Source organism: Apaloderma vittatum, unplaced genomic scaffold (assembly GCF_000703405.1).
Source record: "Apaloderma vittatum isolate BGI_N311 unplaced genomic scaffold, ASM70340v1 scaffold12294, whole genome shotgun sequence".
NCBI classification, from domain to species: domain Eukaryota; kingdom Metazoa; phylum Chordata; class Aves; order Trogoniformes; family Trogonidae; genus Apaloderma; species Apaloderma vittatum.
The window spans coordinates 28,497-45,840 of NW_009711020.1; the positions used below are offsets into that span (position 1 = coordinate 28,497).

At 41.8% G+C, this 17,344-nt stretch overlaps 1 protein-coding gene across 1 annotated transcript in view; it reads right to left on the minus strand.

The window, feature by feature from the left end:
• The window catches only part of LOC104272499 (centrosomal protein C10orf90-like), a 65,498-nt gene that overhangs the window by 17,505 nt on the left and 30,649 nt on the right, over positions 1-17,344 (minus strand). Inside the window, exon 3 of the mRNA XM_009867511.1 lies at positions 14,021-15,101. Coding sequence (XP_009865813.1) covers positions 14,021-15,101 — 1,081 coding nt within the window. The remainder of the gene's footprint in view (positions 1-14,020; positions 15,102-17,344) is intronic.

Genomic DNA, 17,344 nt, shown 5'->3' on the forward strand with positions numbered 1-17,344 from the left:
TCCAGCGATGGCTGCGATAAAAACAGGTCCAAGAGATTTCAGGATCAGGGTTTTTCACCTCTCTTTAGTGAAGTGGCTGCTTCAGTAGCATCTCGAGTCTCCAGCACTTCTAGAGCCCTGTTCTACCTCTGGGCAAAGCCACAGCAGTAACCAGGTCCAATTTATACAAGATACTCTTTCTCCTGAAATTGTTTTGGTGAGAAGGATGTTGCACAGCAGGTAGAGCTGCAGGACTCTGCCATGTCAGCAGTGACAGAGATAGCCAGGTAAGCTCTGTGCTATACAGACCTTGGAAGATGTTTCAAGCTCACCCCCGCTACTCCCAGCAAAACCCTAGAAAACTGAGAATGTGGGCAAATAAGCAAACAAAAGAAGATATGGACCTGCTCAAGAAGGTCCAGAGGAGGCCACAACGATGATCAGGGGCTGGAGCACCTCCACTACAAGAATAGGCTGAGAGAGTTGGGGTTGTTCAGCCTGGAGAAGAGAAGACTCTGGGGAGACCTGATAGGGGCCTCTCAGTGCCTGAAGGGGCTGCAGGAAAGAAGGGGAGGGACACTTCATCAGGGAGTGAAGTGATGGAACAACGGCTAATGTTTTCAAACCAAAAGAGAGTAGACTTAGATTAGACATTAGGAAGAAATTCTTCACTGTGAGGGTGGTGAGGCACTGGCACAGGTTGCCCAGAAAAGCTGTGGCAGGCCCCTCCCTGGCAGTGCCCAAGGCCAGGTTGGATGGGGCTTGGAGCCACCTGGGCTGGTGGGAGGTGTCCCTGCCAGGGACAGGGGGTTGGAATGAGATGACCTTTAAGGTCCCTTCCAGCCCAAAACATTTGGTGATTCATTTTCCAAGATGCATTTTAGATAGAATTTTGAAGGTAGATGAGATAGACTAGGGAGCAAAAAAAAAAATACAGGAAATTAAATCCAAAGAATTATGGACAATATGTAAAGGGTGTCAGTATCAGCAAGGGGTGGGAGAAAGAAGTAGCAAATAGGAACTAATCCTCTAAACCAGGTGGCAGGTGTCCCTGGTAGGCAGGCAGGCACCCACATGACCACGCACACAGCATGAATCTGCATTTTGTTTTTAGTCACGTGCACAAACTACCGGCAGTCCTAGCCACAGGTTGACCCAGGACCTAAAGATTTACGTAGATGGCAATGATCGACAGTTATTAAAAAATTCTGAAGAAAGAGACCGACAGAGAGATTTGGAAAATACAAGGGAAAAAACCCACCTGATTTCAGACCAAACCATAAACCCAAACGAACCAGGCGAGGATGGTCCCATTCTATATTGTAGACACAAGACATTTAATAAATGACTGGCGTTTCAGGACAAAAATTTTTTTAAAAGCAATTATTTTTTTTTCTGCTGACTCATTCTCAGCAGCTGCCCCTCTCTAAACACTTCTTTCCATTTTCTTGGCTGAGGACAGTGGGAAGATTAGCAGTGTTTTTCTCCATTGATCCAGTCCATGAGAAAGGGTAGACACCTTCTTATCTCACAGTCATTAAGTACAATTAGATCCCGCAGTGCAGTGCAGGAAGCTTTCAGTTTGCTTTCCTGATCCTTAATCTGCTCACAATAGATGAGATAGACCCTTTGCCACAAAATGATCTCCACTTGCACATTTTGGTGATCTGAAAGGCTCGTTTTTCTTTCTGATCATCCCGTGTTTTGGAAGAAATCAGAGGCATTAAGGTACAGCATTTAGTGTTTTTCCCTTACCGTGCAGATCAGAAAGCTTTTAACCTCTTAAGTTCCTTTCTGCAACTGCCCATAGAGGGGAAGGAGTCTGCTTCTCAGGGGATCTTCTAGAGAGCAATTCCTGAAGATCAGCATAGACAGAAAAAAACCCACTCTTTTTCCTAATTAAACGCATCGAGATGAACTCCATCCTAAGCAATTTCACAGCCACGCAGAAAATCTGGTCAAAGCAAGGAAGTGCATGCAGAGCTCCCAGATTCTAGGCTAGCATCCAAACTCTCCCTCTTCTCTCTGGTATAACTTAATTTTCTCTTTGCTTTTCACACTTTGCAAATATTTGCCTTATCTTTTGTCAAAACTTAGCTGTCTTCTCCGATTAAATTAGTTTTGATTCAAATACACTCAACAAACTGGATAGACTAATTCTGTACGTACGCTCATGCATATACATCGATCCGTTCCCTCATTGCCTGACAGATCCCATACCAGCAGTTACACACTGTTTTTCTACAAATGTTTTATGACATATAGAGGGGAAAAAACATTGAGACAGATTAATGGGGTCACAGGCATCAAAGTGTGCTTGTGGGAGCAGGTAGAAACAGGCAGCACAGCAGGAGAAGATGAAGAAAGCAGCAGGTAGCATTAAGTAACTGCAGAGCCACAGAGAAGAAGTCTTTTCACAAAGGTAGCCAAGATTCTGGAAGGATACAGGGTGAAAAAAAGAAGAGGGCAGCTAAGCCACAGAAAGAACTTGAATGGAAAACAGATTATCTCTTTAAATGATCTTTCAAATTGAAATAGTTTACCTGCCAGCAGAAAGGAGAGAGGAGAAGAAAAGAAAGGAGAAAGGAGAAAAGAATTTCTTTTCATCCAAGGCAGGAGATAATTCGTCTTCATATCAGGAAATGGTTTGTGCAACAAATGTGTGTGTTGCGAAGCCAAAGTGCTCCTTCAGGGAGACTGTCAGACCTCTCAGAACACTGGTGTCCCCCCTGGAGAGGCTATTTGTTATGACCAGGCGTTGGTATCGGAAAATACAGCACAAATTTTCAGGAGGTGCAAGGCAGCAGAATAAAACGGTGGAGAATGGAGCGAGTTGCCTCTAAGTCGCATATCTGTAACATCCTAGAATCTGGATCCGAGCAAAAGAAGGAAGAGTTGCCTGGAGTATTCACATTCCATTTACTCCTAATTACCAAACTCTCTGTGGATATTGGCTCTCAAGTATAAGTACAGTAACCCCCAAGAACTGAGAATTAAGCACCAGGAATTTTTTTTACACGTAGTGCAAGGAGAGGCAGCCTTCCCTGCTGTACTGCACCCCTTTCCTGCTAAAAGAAATGCTGCCCATGGCACTCTGGCCATAAGGTCTGAGGAATCCCTCCAGAGCTGTAGATTGGAAAGAAAGAAAAAAAAGAAAGGCATGAACAAAACTGCGAACAGGGTCTAAAACTGGAAAAAGGTGATGGCTGCTTCTTAGCACTTTACGACAACAAAAGGAAGGCTAAGAAACAATTTTAAAAAGCAAGACTTTTAATGAAATCCAGGTATAAAAAACTGTATGCTTTCTGCATGAGAAATGTCCTCCTTAGATCTTCTACTGATATTGTAACTAAATCTCAATCCTGATTAGATTCACAGTATGGTGGGGATTTTTTTTTTGGTAGTCAATTAAAGCAATAAGAAAAGGTGCACCTTGTTCTTGTCGAACATCAAAGGCAATCAGAATAATAACGGAGCCAATTTGGTAAATTCTTTCCTCTAACTCCCTCTTGAACTAACCTTTCGACTGAAAAGGTACACCCAGGCACAGGCAATGCCCCGGACGATACAGCAAAACCAGCCAGACATGGGCTCCAAAGATCAACTGCCCCATCCTACTAATGAATGCAGATGCAAATAATACTTAGAAAAAGAAAAAAAAAATAGAAAAAAAAAGAAAAAAGAAAAAGGCAAAGGTACTTAAAGGTGAGATCAGAGTTTCACTCTCTACATGCTGGATCCGTTTTTAATATACTGTGTGGGGAATTAGGACTGTTACTCTCATTAAGACTATCTGGGATTGTGTATCTAAATCCCCGCGCACCAAACTTGAAATGTATATGCCCCTCTGAGAATAGCTAGAATTGCAACTGGATGACTAGCAATATATGTTTTTTCTATTATCCCAGCTGAAGAAAGACTTTAAAACTAATGAACGGAGACATGCAAGTGTAATGCTTTGGGAGATACAGGAGAGCAAAACTCGAAGAAACAGAAAGCTGAATGATTCCAGTAATAAAATTCTGTGAATGCAGATCCTAGTTGTAAAGGTTCAACTGCTTATAGGAGAAAAAGTTAAGGAACAAAATTGTAATTACATTCGGAGAAAAGTCATTTTTGTCCTGTGCAAGAAAGAAAAAGACAACAGTTCAACTTTTAAATAACGACTTAGTGAAAACCATGTGATATGGCAGGAGTTAAAAATACTCTGTAAAACCAGGGGTAGGTTTTCAAAAGCTCCTTCTTTTCAAGAATCCTTGATCTCCGTGTAAAAGAAGTATATTGTTCTACTGTAAAGTATCTTTTTACAGTTCCCCCCCTCTCCCTTCAGGGGGTTTTGCTAACAGGAAGTGACCCTGCATTACAGCAGGTTAAACTTGCCTTTCCCTGAAACATGGACAATTCAGGCAAATATAACCTTTTCCATTGTTACTTCCCCCCCCTCCTTCCCTCCTTTTCACATTACAGCGGGATAATGCAGCTTTTCATACTTTGGGATAACACTCTTCATAGCTTTTCAGCGTGGACTTTCACCGATTCGTGACAAAATGCTGCTTTGAAACCAGCCAAGGCTCATTTTAACAGATGAATAGCACCGCGAAGCCTCCACGACCACCAAGCAAGCCTGACAAGAGCCGGCCGGGGAAGGAGACATGCAGCGTCGATTCCCGTTGTGTGCCATTAATGAGATCAGACATCCTCACTGTAGGTAGGCTTTACATTATGGACCACCTGCTGGTGGGGTTTTTTTATTTTTTTTTAAAATAAATTTAGTAAAAGTCCCATGCCCTGGGCTGCTGAGTTGTCCCAGACCTCCGTGATGGGAACTGACACTGCCATCACCCCAAACAGAGAGGAATAGTGAATAACGTTCCTTAAATATAAGAAACTTCTACCTCCTCAAGATCTAGACTCGAGCATCTGTAGGTGTAAGTTATACAAAGCCCACACATGCCTCAAGCAGGCAAGCAGCAATCCATAATCCAAACCAAGACTCTAGTCTCCTGATGACAAATACTGATGGCTCAATTCCTATCATGAATCAAATATTACCAGGCCTAGGCCATACGATCTCCGATATAAGTAAACAGACTGCATCTTCTCAACAGCCCAGTAACACAGAAAAATGGAAACATTGAGAGCAACGACAATATTATTAGTTATTTCAGTGTTTGTCGAAGGATGGAAGATAGGGTGTATAATTTATTGTTCAGATCACTGCCAAGGAAAAGACATCGCTTTTAATCAGTCAGCAAGCTGCAGTCGGCAAGGAGTTCTACAAAATTCAGGTGTTTTTCCTAAAATTTCTGCTGGACAGCAGTGAGACCTGTGTCCCTAACTGCTTTCTGATGTTTGTCAGATGACTCGTTTGCAAGAGGCAGTGTCAGCCACTGCTCAACATTAGCATCCATGGAAACTAGCCAAACTGCAAAAAAGCCCCGCCAGTAATGCAGCTCTTCACATGCTCCCTAATCAAACTGTAATGCTTAGCAAGCTCTTGGGTTTACTTTTCAAAATACTTTTTCAACCTGGGGCTGGATCCTGAAAAACAGGGCTGAACCATGTCATCAGCTCCATTCCCAGAATTGTCAAGACACAAAGGTGAGGCATGTTCGCAAACTTGAACAGAGAGAATCAGTCAGACTGCTACTCCCGATGAACATGTCATTGTACCTGTCCTAATGCTTCTTCAAACAGCCCTGCCTGGTGAGGATAAGGCTTAATTATCTCAGCCATATCAATATCACCTCAAGATAAGAGTCTAGATTTAAAAATTATCTCTAACAAAAAAGGTTGAGTTTTTGCTAACTCACTCTTTTGGGTTGTTTTTAAATTATGTTGACAGAAGAAGAAAGATGATTTTCTCAGAAGAAAGATGATTTCTGTTGGCAAAACCTAATATTTCACTATCAAAAAGTTGTAATCATTTAAAAGAAAAAGCTTACCAAGTGCATCTAAGAACATCTATGAACATCTATAACCAGTCCAAAGTAGGAAGAGCCTCAGGATTTCAAGAAACAGGTTGTTTATATAAGACTTCTGGTAAAATTCTTATAGTCCAACACTTGGCTTCAGAGCAAACAATCCCGTAACTAATCAACAACACCTCACAATAAGTCTGTCTGCGGTGACTGCCAGTTTATTTTCTCAAAACACTTTGCAAATAATTTATCAATCTTCTCTCTTAGTATTTCAGGGAGCTGATGGGGAGCTGCTCAGGACAGGACGTGGCACACAGATTCCAAAGAGTCTTGGTGGAACAAGACCATAATTTGCACCAGAAAAGAGGTGAAGGTCCTGCCCGGCACCCGCAAGAGATCATCTTACACTCAGAATCGTGAGGGTGTATTATTGCTGCAGAATATTTTTGCAGTCAGGAAATAATCCACCCACGTCATTTGATTCGACTGCTTGCACCAGTGAGTTCCCAATACCCAGCTGGTCGACAACAGAGTTTGTGTGTTTTACTAACATGTTTCCCCTTTGCTTCCTATGTGCTGGGACAGGATAAAAGGAAAAAAATATTCCTTTTTCATTAAACCTTTCACCATTTGGAGTTTGGTCAAGCACCTGGTAATTATTTTCTCATTGAAGATAATCAGTCTTAGATTATAGACTCAGGCCTCGAATCATCATTTTTCTCGTTGTGCTTTTTTGGCCACGCTATACCAAACTCAACACTCCCAGGCAACTGGTCCTTAGACTGAGAGTATTTCTGTTCATAATTTTAATAACTGAAAAATACTCTGAAATTTGCTGCTGTACTTTTGACACATTCTCTGTAACATCCACGTAACAAAAATCTCAGAGTTAAGACACCCATTCTTGCATTTCAGTGCTGTCATGCTAGAAGCTATCAGGCACTATTGTACTCAAGGAGTAATCTGATGCAGTGTGACTTCAAAAAAAATATAAAATATTCAGGATGATTCAGAACACTTAAATGGTGATTTGCAGGGTAAGAAATGTATCGACCACTTGGTATTCTCATCATGTCAAAGACACCTTAGTTGTTCAGCTCTCTCTGATAATTTACCGCAGCCAGACTGAGCCAAGTACTCATTTCACAGACTGCAGAAGACTTGCTCCTAGTTGAAACCAAGCGTGAATAAGGGGAAAATGAGACCCTTTACTCCAGTGACATAATGCAGTCACTGAATCCACACAGCCCGTCTCTTTCTCTTAATCGTTATTTTAATGATTCTAGTACGCGCTCCTCCACTGCTTGCCCTGAGTGCTAACAAGTGACTTGCCCCCTCCAGAGCCTTTCACTTCAAATTGTCTCACATTTTTACCAACTCTGACGGCTCAAGATAGAAATGTCCACCCTGAACAAGATCTAAAACAGTGGAAAAATCAAACCTTTAATTTTCACGTGCTAGAAAAAGGGGACCTGAACCTTACTTTGGATCTTCAGCAGCCAATATGATCGTCTTTGAAAGAACAATTCTAATTTATGAGCTATACTCATAAAAATGTTCATAGCATCATTAACAGAACAGACATCCTTCTGTCTTCCAGGGAAACAATGACTTTTCCACCCAACAGGTTCCTTGCTATGCCCCATAGCATAAACCTGAGTGTGCTTTGCCCTGCAAAAGGCACGCTTCCTGAAAGTGAGGAGCTCCTTCAGCTCCCGTCAAATTATTTTATGGTCATGCCCTTAAACAAGTGAGAACAAGCAAGCAAACAAACAGAAACTTCCACAAAACCAAACATGCAAAAAACCCCCCAAAACCCAAGAAAAACAAACTGTTCCCCCTCAACCATGCACAGGTTCTTGTTGCCTGGAACTTCAGAGAAATTGTTAAAGAGCTCCACAGGAAGCTACGAGTGCTTTAATCAAAACCAGGGGCACTGTGACTTCAAAGCGCCACCGACTCACCGTTGCCGTCATTGAAAACCAGCCTATGGGCAGCTTTGGCTTACACAGCCTTGAGCATCATTTCTCCCTCTCGATCACATCTCTTGCCTGCGACCTTCAACAGGAGATAAGTGTCCATATAACAGGGCAGAGGCCACTGCTCTTCTGAGTCCTGTAGTTTTTCTAAGTAAGTGGAGTTAGAAAGAATACCCCTCCACATTGATCTCTTGCTTCTCCTCTTACACCCAATGAGCATCATCACCCCTCCCTTCTTCACACCACAACAGGGGGAAAATAGCAGCAAAGCTCAAGAGCTTGGCAATGCATAAACGTAAAAGGGCCCTCCAGAGAAGAAGAGGCATCACCTGCCTTCTAAAAATGAATAAAAAAAGCTCTCAGATAAGGAGACACAGCTCCTATTGCCCATCAAACAGGTTGGAGTTTGTCTCTAAGGCTGGCAGCATCTTCCAGAGCCCCTCACCACTGTGGACTATCGATTCCTCACAGAGTTCTTGACATCTGTACGGACAGAGTCCTCAACTTCTCAGCATCAGACACAGTACATGGAGGTCACATTGCAGTGTGACACAGACCCAAAGGCACAAAATGTCTAGACTAAGGAAAACTGACAGCCTCCTCCATTTTAAATTTATACCAGATGAAGGGAAACATCAAAGGAGCTCCTTTTAATGGGCTTTTTGGCATGTGGTCCTTTGTTCTTAACAAGTCGGCACCAGCTGCTGTGTCCATAATGCCAAGTGAGTAACATCCCCGGCCAGATTCTCAGTTGATGTAAATCAGTGTCACTCCTCTGAAGGCAGATATTTCTATTGGTTGACATCAGCTGAAGATTTGGCTCCTCATGCTTAGCAGGTGCAAGCTAAAGTAAAATCTTCTGTGCCGTATTTCACATTTCTCTCATCTTCACCATCCCTACTGCTGTACACATTCTTGGGCTGGAGAGTTAATTAGCATCAGCTGTAGCTACTCATGTTTCTATACAATAAATTCCATATTGTAAGGAACAGCTTTCCTCTAATTATATCTCATTCATGTATATATATATTTCTCATACGCACACACTAATCTTGTACTCTGCGTTACTGTGTGGTGACTTTCCCGTAAACAAAGGATAAAGTAAGAACACCAGATAGGCCACATTCATTCATGGCAACATTTCAAATATTACTTAATAATTGAAAGTAAATAGTTCAATAGCCTTCAGTCTTAACATTGCACACATTATTAGCCCATCCTGATTATCATGAGTATGTGCTAGTTAAAGGTGAGCTACAAATATTTTCTCGATATGCAAACGTCCCAAGTAGCAGGGGGTTTCAATGTGTTTAAAATGAAAACATTTTCTTTTGCTTTGCAGGTAGCAGCACACCAAAATCCTCTAGCACCAGCTGTTCTGATTTTACTCCAGCACAAGTATATATATACACAGATATGCACACTACATAAAGAAAATTGCTCTTGAAAAAAATCACTTAGTTATTTACCCCTTAGAAAACACACTGCTGACTTCAGAACTTGTTAACAAAACTTTTGTTTGAGGAGGAAACCGAAGAGCATAATCACTGGGGGCCACCCAGCACCCCAAAAGCCTAGTTCCCATCTCAGTTTTCCTCATTCACTCTTTTGGGTTGCTTTAAATAAGTAAATTATACTTTCAAGTCACCTGCTGTTCTCTTGGGGAAAAACATATGAGCATCTACAGCGCCAGCTTTCTGTTCTATCTTGCTCACTGACTTAAACATGTTCTTCCCCTTCCTGAGCACTTTACTCCTGAACTCTGCAGGAGAAGGGGCGCAGCAGTGCCCATGTTCACACCCTTGGTCACAGCCAGCACCACTGCTTCACACTGCCCTTCCAATGCCGACTCATGCATACCTCATAATCCTGATTTCCCTACTTTTGGATGTTCTACATGTGATCCATGAGGTGCCTTTTCATCACCTGCCCCCATCTTCCCTGAGCATCCACTGCATCTTCCTTATCTCAGCGTAGGGCTGAGGGAGCCAGCACAGCACCCATCATGCAAACCCCATTTCCATTCCTCTCCACCTCAGCTGTTCTTCCTTAATAACTCTGCACAGCAGTTTGGGGCGTAAAAACAAAAGGAAAACGAAAGTGTATACACTATGAAAGCTGAAGCGTTAGCTGGAAGTATTTTGGTTTATAGCATCACCGAGGTTTGTGAAGGTGCTCAGGCATCAAGACATTTACGACTATCTAAGCTTGAACATAGGTGTTGATATTTATAATCTTTCATAGTAAAGTGATGATGCTGTTTAATCGAGAGGTCAAAATGAATTTAAAGTTGTTTCACTTTCTTCTCTTTGCCCCTTTTTAATAGTTTAGCATAGAGCCCAGTAGGTAACAGATTCTAAAAGACAGATGGAAAACTAGATATTCATGTGGAATACATTCTTCATGAAAGGTAGAGGAGAAATTAAGATTAAAAATGTTGCTGTCTTCAGCAGTAACAAGACTAATCTTTTAATTTTTTAACTTCCCTTGTATTTATGAGACATTTCCTACAGACAGTAAAGGAAATTGCAGCATTCACTTAAAAGCAGCGTTAGCAAGTTCTGACAGCTTGTTAAAAGCTGTGATGGAAGGCAGGGTGATGCACATCGATCACCCATGACAAGGACCTCATGGAGCTTGGCCTGAGCTTACCCTTGGTCATATCTCTGTGGCTCTCAGTGGGCCATTTCACATTAAGGGGTATACATTTCTTAAGCTGCCCAAGGGATTAAATGCCGGCCTCTTGTTAAAAACAAACACAGTTTTGTCCTATGACTCTATGTCCTCCTGCAGTTCAAATCTGACTTCAAGTGTAACATGGATTTTCCAGCACTTTCAGCCCAATTTCTTGCCAGATAATGAAAGTAAAGTACCCAAAGCAATGAAGCCAGTAGAAGATACACTCCATAGTGGTGAAATCACAAGATCATATTCCGTCCTTGGATACTATAGCATGAAACATGGCTTTGAACACTGAGTCTGAGAGACCTGGATTTCCAAGTATAATTGCCATCTGTAAGCATAGCCCAAGATTTATGTTTCATTAATATTCCTAAAATATCCTTTTCATATGTGGCACATTGTGAAAGTCTATACCTCTGGAGATCTTCTGGACCAACCTCCTGCGTAAAGCAGGGCTTTAGAGCAGGTTATCCAGGTCCATGTAAAGCCAAGTGTTGAATACTTGGATTTGAACATGAAATAGTGTGAGTAATACTATAAGTAGAGTCATCATTACTTTAGAGAAGCCACATGAAGATTTTTAAAAAAAGACACTCCAGAGGGGCTGTGACTCAACCAGCCCTATAGGAAACAGCAAACTTGGCCCCAGTACCTGCAAAGCAGAAGAGTATTTGGGTGCACATTCCACTTCAGATTCTAATAAGGCAGAGCCTATACATCCTGGAAACTACATTTACAGATCTCATACAGCAAAGTCTAGCCTTGCAAGTAATTTTTTTTTTTCCATGGTGATGTTATTACCATTTGTATTTCTACTGGCAGGAAGCTATTGCCTACAGCTACAAACTAATATAAGCTCAAGCTTTCTGGGTCATCGGAAATGTGATGGACAAAGCACTCACCGCAGTTCCTTAATCCGTAAGATCCTCAAGCTGAAGTATTTACACAGTCAGAAACTGTTCATTGCCCCTTCTCTGTTTTTTAGATATTTAGTATCACAAACATTTAATTGTATAAACACATAGCAGACCAAAACTTAACATGGATGGATTTGAACTAGTAAACATGGGAGGAAAAAAATATCTAAAAGCATTGGTATTCCATAATGGTATAGAGGACTTGGCCACTGGAATAGATATTTCACTGTAAAGTAGCATCTTGCAATACAGGTGTTGTAGTTTTGAGCCGTACACACAGAAGTGCCACAGCAAAAAAACAGGAATGCAACAGTGTCCCGCTGTAGCTTTCTTTAGATATTTAAAACTAGTCCAGGGAAACAAAAAAACACATGCCAGGCTGTAGGACTTTGTCAGATTTTGACCTAAAAGATTGTTTTTCTCCCTTGCTTCGCTCATTTTCAGAAGCCAAAGGAACTCCCTTTTTCCTTTTCTCTCAGGTTAAAATCATACCAACTGCCTCTAATTGTAATGAGTAGTGGGGATGTCTCATTCATTTAAGTAGGTTTCTTATGATTTGTCACATTTAATGGCTGACACTACGCAAGAGCTCATTCCTTTGGGGATCCTGGTGAGAAAGACTGTTGTTTCGGAGCCTTATTCTGGCTGTTTCTACAAATTTCACACAGGAAAGTTGTAGCAGGCTGATAAACACCTTCTTATATACTACAAAGGGTCTGACCAAGAGAAATATATATCTTTACATTCTACATTATTGCCCACACAAAAGGTGGAAGCAGTTGAAAAGGTAACACTTCCTATGTTTATTTACACCTGTATTCTTGTGTACACAAACGGTGGAAGTAATTTTAAAGAACAACAACAGTATTTCTCAGTTGGTTACCTCATTTATTTCCTCTTTTCACTAAAACTGAGCAACTGTGAACAGTGTCCTATTTCACTTTCTAATTACTTCTAGTAAAAGCAATTCTTTCACGGCCACCACTTGATCACCAAGCCAATATTATTCTCACCTTTGTTTCTGTGGTATATCACAGAAAGAACTTGGACAGTGTTGAACAAAGCCTGGAATACACAGTCCTTCCTATGGAAACGCCAGGAGAACGTTGTTATTTGAACTTAGAATGGTATACAACAAAGTCCAAAGCTTAAACACTTAATTCACTGGTGTCAGTCAGCAGAAGGTCCTCATCAGCCCTCACCCTTTTACATTTCTTACCCCAAACTCTTTAGCGCTTGTTGGCATCTTCCTTCTCCTGCTCCTCACTGCACCAGCTCCCCTCCAACCACAAATACCCTGGATCACACTTATAAAGAAAACTTTTATCTCAGGCTTTCTTCAGCAGCCAGACTGAGGGGTGCTTCACCCTCTGGACCCACATGGCTTTCGTTAAAATTACTGACTCCCCAGTTTCTCTGTGGAAAATCCTGGCTGTGCAAGTAATTTTCTTAATGGCCTCTGAGGAAAGAAGTGCCTTCTCACTCTGCGCCTGGATAACCGTGAGAGCCATCCCATCGATTTCAGGGATGGGGAAGGGAGAGCAGCAGTAACAGCAAAGTGCAAAGGGCAGGGACAGCCTGAGGTTTCCACCTTGCCCAGCCCACGGGGCAGCACACGGCTTCTCATCCTTCTCCTTCTTGCCATTCATACACTGGGAAGTTGGAGGTACAAATGAATCTTAGGAAGTTTCTTACGTCCATGTACTGACCCTTAGATCAAAAAGGCCATGTAAAGAATGAGGTAATTAAATGCAGCCCAAGGTCACAGGGTACATGGCGGGCAAGTTTTAACCGTAGCGCTTTTGCTAAAAAACAGACTCACTCATTGACTTTCTTGCCATCCACACTCCCTTCCCGGAGAGTCAATAAACTCAACAGTGGTTGTTCACAAGCTCTTTGAAATAGCTGCTCCAGTCCGCAGCAGCAGCTCTACCACTCTGGGCATGAAGCAGCTCCCACGGTACCTTCTCTTTCCCCTTCTCCGAGGGCAATGCTGCAAAAAGACCCGTTATGCTTGGAGATGCTTCAAACAAATGTCTTAAAGATTTGTAAACAATTTAACTGGAGCCATTAGTTATAAAAACCCAGACTTATCACTGTGGCCTTCTAAATAAAAGCTGAAAACAAGACCATTTTTAATTGCAAGGAGCACAAAACTAAGCTTGGTGCAACCATTTCCTGTTTAAGCCCACACCTTGAAATTCAGCCCTTATTGCAAATAAAGACTTTTTCAGGGGGCTAAGAGCTTGCATATTGTTGGAAGACAAAAAAAAACTCCGGTTACAAACAGTTAAAAATTTAAACTTAATGCAGAAAACACAGGCAGAGTTTTCTCTGTTATCTGATGAGAAGTGTGCATCACTCGCATGGCAAATATATTCATGGTAGTCCTGGAACTGAAAATGTCTGTGCTGTGCTCTGACTCACTGTGCCTCTGCAGGAGCAAGGATGACTATTATCCGGTCACATAAAATCATTGTGGTGGGTCTGCTCCCGCCTGAAGCTCTGCTCCACCAGACTGAAGTTTATGGAAATTACTTACCTGCCTCATCACTTGAATTAGGAAGTTGGAGAGAAAATGTCATATGATAGCCGCCAGACTGCTTCTCTTTGTCCTTTTTTGTTGTTGCTACATTATTAGGTCCTCTGGGTATACCCACAGATGCTGGAAGTTCAGAGACAAAGACACTTTGCAAAGGGTATTTACTACCCAAATAGCCTTCATAGGTTTTCCATTTATTAATTATATTATTTTCTGTTACGTCTGCACTCAAGTTTGATGTGAGTGGAGTCTTGTTTTTTCCTAGGAGCTTTGTTTGAAATATCTCCTCTATTGGCTCTCCATTAGCTATGCCATCTACTCCATCTGCTGTTAATCTAGACGAACTGCAATTTATTTTGAAGGACAACGCTGATCTATGAATTTTTTGGCGTTTAATTTGAGGTTGGTCAAGGCACACACTGAGTGACTTGTCTAAATAATAGATAGTGTGTGGACATTGCTGAGAAACCTGAAGGTGGACACGTGAGGTGAATGAAGGTGGTACTTTCTCCCTCCCATCACTTTTACCAAGACCCACGCTGCTCTCCTTGTTCCCAGGGTCAAAAAGTCGCTTTGGGGGCTCTTGACCTAATGGTGAGAAAGACTCGGAATAACTCTTCAAGGGAGAGAGGTGTTGGTTTGCGTGGTCTGGTGGAGGCCAGTGACAGAGGGCAGTAGGCACCTTGCTCGAGGCGGGGGACGCCACATCGGCCTCTTGCACAGCACCAGGTCCATGCGCTGGGTCGCCGGAGCCTGCGGCAACACGTCTGGCCGTAACGGTTATGAAGGCAAACCCTTTCTTTTGATGCTGGTTTTCCTCTGAGACGGAAGAGTCCAATGGAGAAGTGGTGTCACCTAAAGAGGACTGAATTTCTAATCTGCTGGGAGGTGCCTTAAATGCTCTGTTAATGTCGACGGAACCACGGCGAGCCAAAGATTGCTTTGTGTGATGAGCATGGGGCTGGGGGATCATAGACTGCATAGACGAAGCCAGCCAATTTTCTGTTGATTTATTCTCATCAATCATCTGTGAAATCACTACTGGTGAAATCAATGTTGTGTTTTGCGATGACAGAGATTCCTGCAAATGAAAAGATTCAAGTTATCAGCATACCCTATCGTGCTATATGGAACTGTTTCTCACCTACCATCTATCAAACCAGACAGTTTTGTTCGAGATTTCTTGTTAACATTCTATTCATACTAACTTTTTTGTCATTTAAAAAGACACGCTCTTGAAACCAGCTCTGAACTGTCTGGGAGACTTTGGTGAAAACATTAATATTTTTTTGTACCAGAGGAATAAAGTTAAAAATGTGTACTCTCTGCTCTTATCTTCAGTATTTAACCAATCGTTGCAGTTGGGATTTGTGGCTGCTATGTTTGTTTAAAAATGGACGTGTCAAAGGCAATTATCAGTTTCTGTCTCTAAACTGCTCTTTCAGGACTGCCTGCTGGAATTTAAAATTAATTTAAATATATTACGGATCATTAGCCTGAAGGTCTTTGTGTGCCATCACATGCTGCAGAGGACATGTGGGCACCAGGGTCATGACTGTTCTACAACCCCCCACCAGTTGTAAGCATAGAAAAACTTCTCCATGGTCTTTTCCACAAAAATGATAGAATTACTTATAAAGGTTCTGGATACTATTTTAATTTATCAGTTCTCTCGCGCTTTTGATTGCTTGGTGGCACCTGTCAATGGCACAGACACACATATGTCCAAGATCGATTGACAGTGGCCCAGATTCATTTTTCCAGTCATGACAGTAAACATCTATCTTGATAAACAGTACAATAAATCAATCGATGTGACAAAGGAGCTGATTTTACATTAAAGCTATGTGACAAAGAGTAAACCTGAGTTTAAAATCTCCTGCTGTTATTATGCGCATGGCTGGCCACATAAGTCACACGCAATAAAGCATCTGGCCTAATCTAATCACTGCTATAAATGGGGTTATTAGATTGCTCCTGCCCTGTGTTCCTAGATCTCCTGATCCTAATAGGAAAGAAACCCACTGAAATAGCACACAAAATCTGAGGATTAGCTTTGTAATGAAAGCTCATCCCAGCTCATTTGGTCTTTAGGTGCCTGTACTGCTCCTGCTCGTTATGAATTCATCTCAGCCGTATCTCAGTGTCTATCATCTGATAATCAACGCTGGTACTTGACAAGTGTTTCACAAAACATAATATTCTTCTTCCTCAAGGAAGACTCTGTGAGTGACAGGCTTGTGACCTCTCGGGAGCCACGGTCACCCTTCTCAGGGCTTGAGTGTAACAGCTGGGCACTGCACCGAAGCCCATGGGGAGAACCATTCCTGCGCTCCTGCCCTCTGTGCACGGAAACAAGGCAGAAAACAGGCTCCTTTGTAACTTTTGAGAAGGCTGATTTGGCATCCCAAATGGGTAGAGGTAGATAAAGAGTTTATTAATGAGGTGAAATGCCGAGTAAATTTTATCAAGTCTTTCAACCAGCTGCCTGTGGTTTTGACAATTCAATAATTTCACAGCCCCAGGGAAAGCATTTTCTTCCTTCTTTGTTTCTTTCATGCTTTGTAACAACATTTGCCTCATATTTTCTACACTGTTTTTGTTTCTACCTACAGATTTAACACCTTTGCATGCCTTCCAAAACTCTTCTCTAAGATATCTACAGGGCACCAAGGAAGAATGCTCTTTGAGACACTTTATTTTGGATGCATCTCTCATGCTCCAGTAGCTAATTCAACATTTATTTCTTTTGTTAATGGCTGCACAGATGGAGACATCCTACAAGAGTCCAAAGTCATGTCAGAACCATTCCTGATTAGCTTTAAACTCATGCACCAATGTTTTAAATAATTTACTTTTCCTTTTTCTGCTTGACTATATGTATTATTCCCTCCTCCTAATCTTGGGCAAAGAAATGGATCTTTAAGGTTTGTCCAGCTGATCCTATGCTCATTGTAAGCTTTCAAGCTTCACTGCATCTTGTGAAAAAAAATAAGCACTCTACACAAAGTAATTGCGGTGAACTGAAAATCTCAGGCTTTATCTTGAGAATATCTGAGACACAGTGTACTGATATTTGGGATACCACTAGATTTAGTCTCCTGGGGTGTTTTTAACAACTTACTTTCCCCCCCCATGAAACATGTAGTTTTTTGCCTGTCATCAAGAGCATGTAGAATCACAACGTTCAGGCATCATTTTATTCAGCTTTTCTGCTGCCTAAGCTAAGCCTAGCTAAACAAAATCAATCCAAACACACTGCTCAGCAATCAGCGATTGTTTTTTAAAGAATGCATTCTGCTGACTGTTATCTAAGCGTAATTT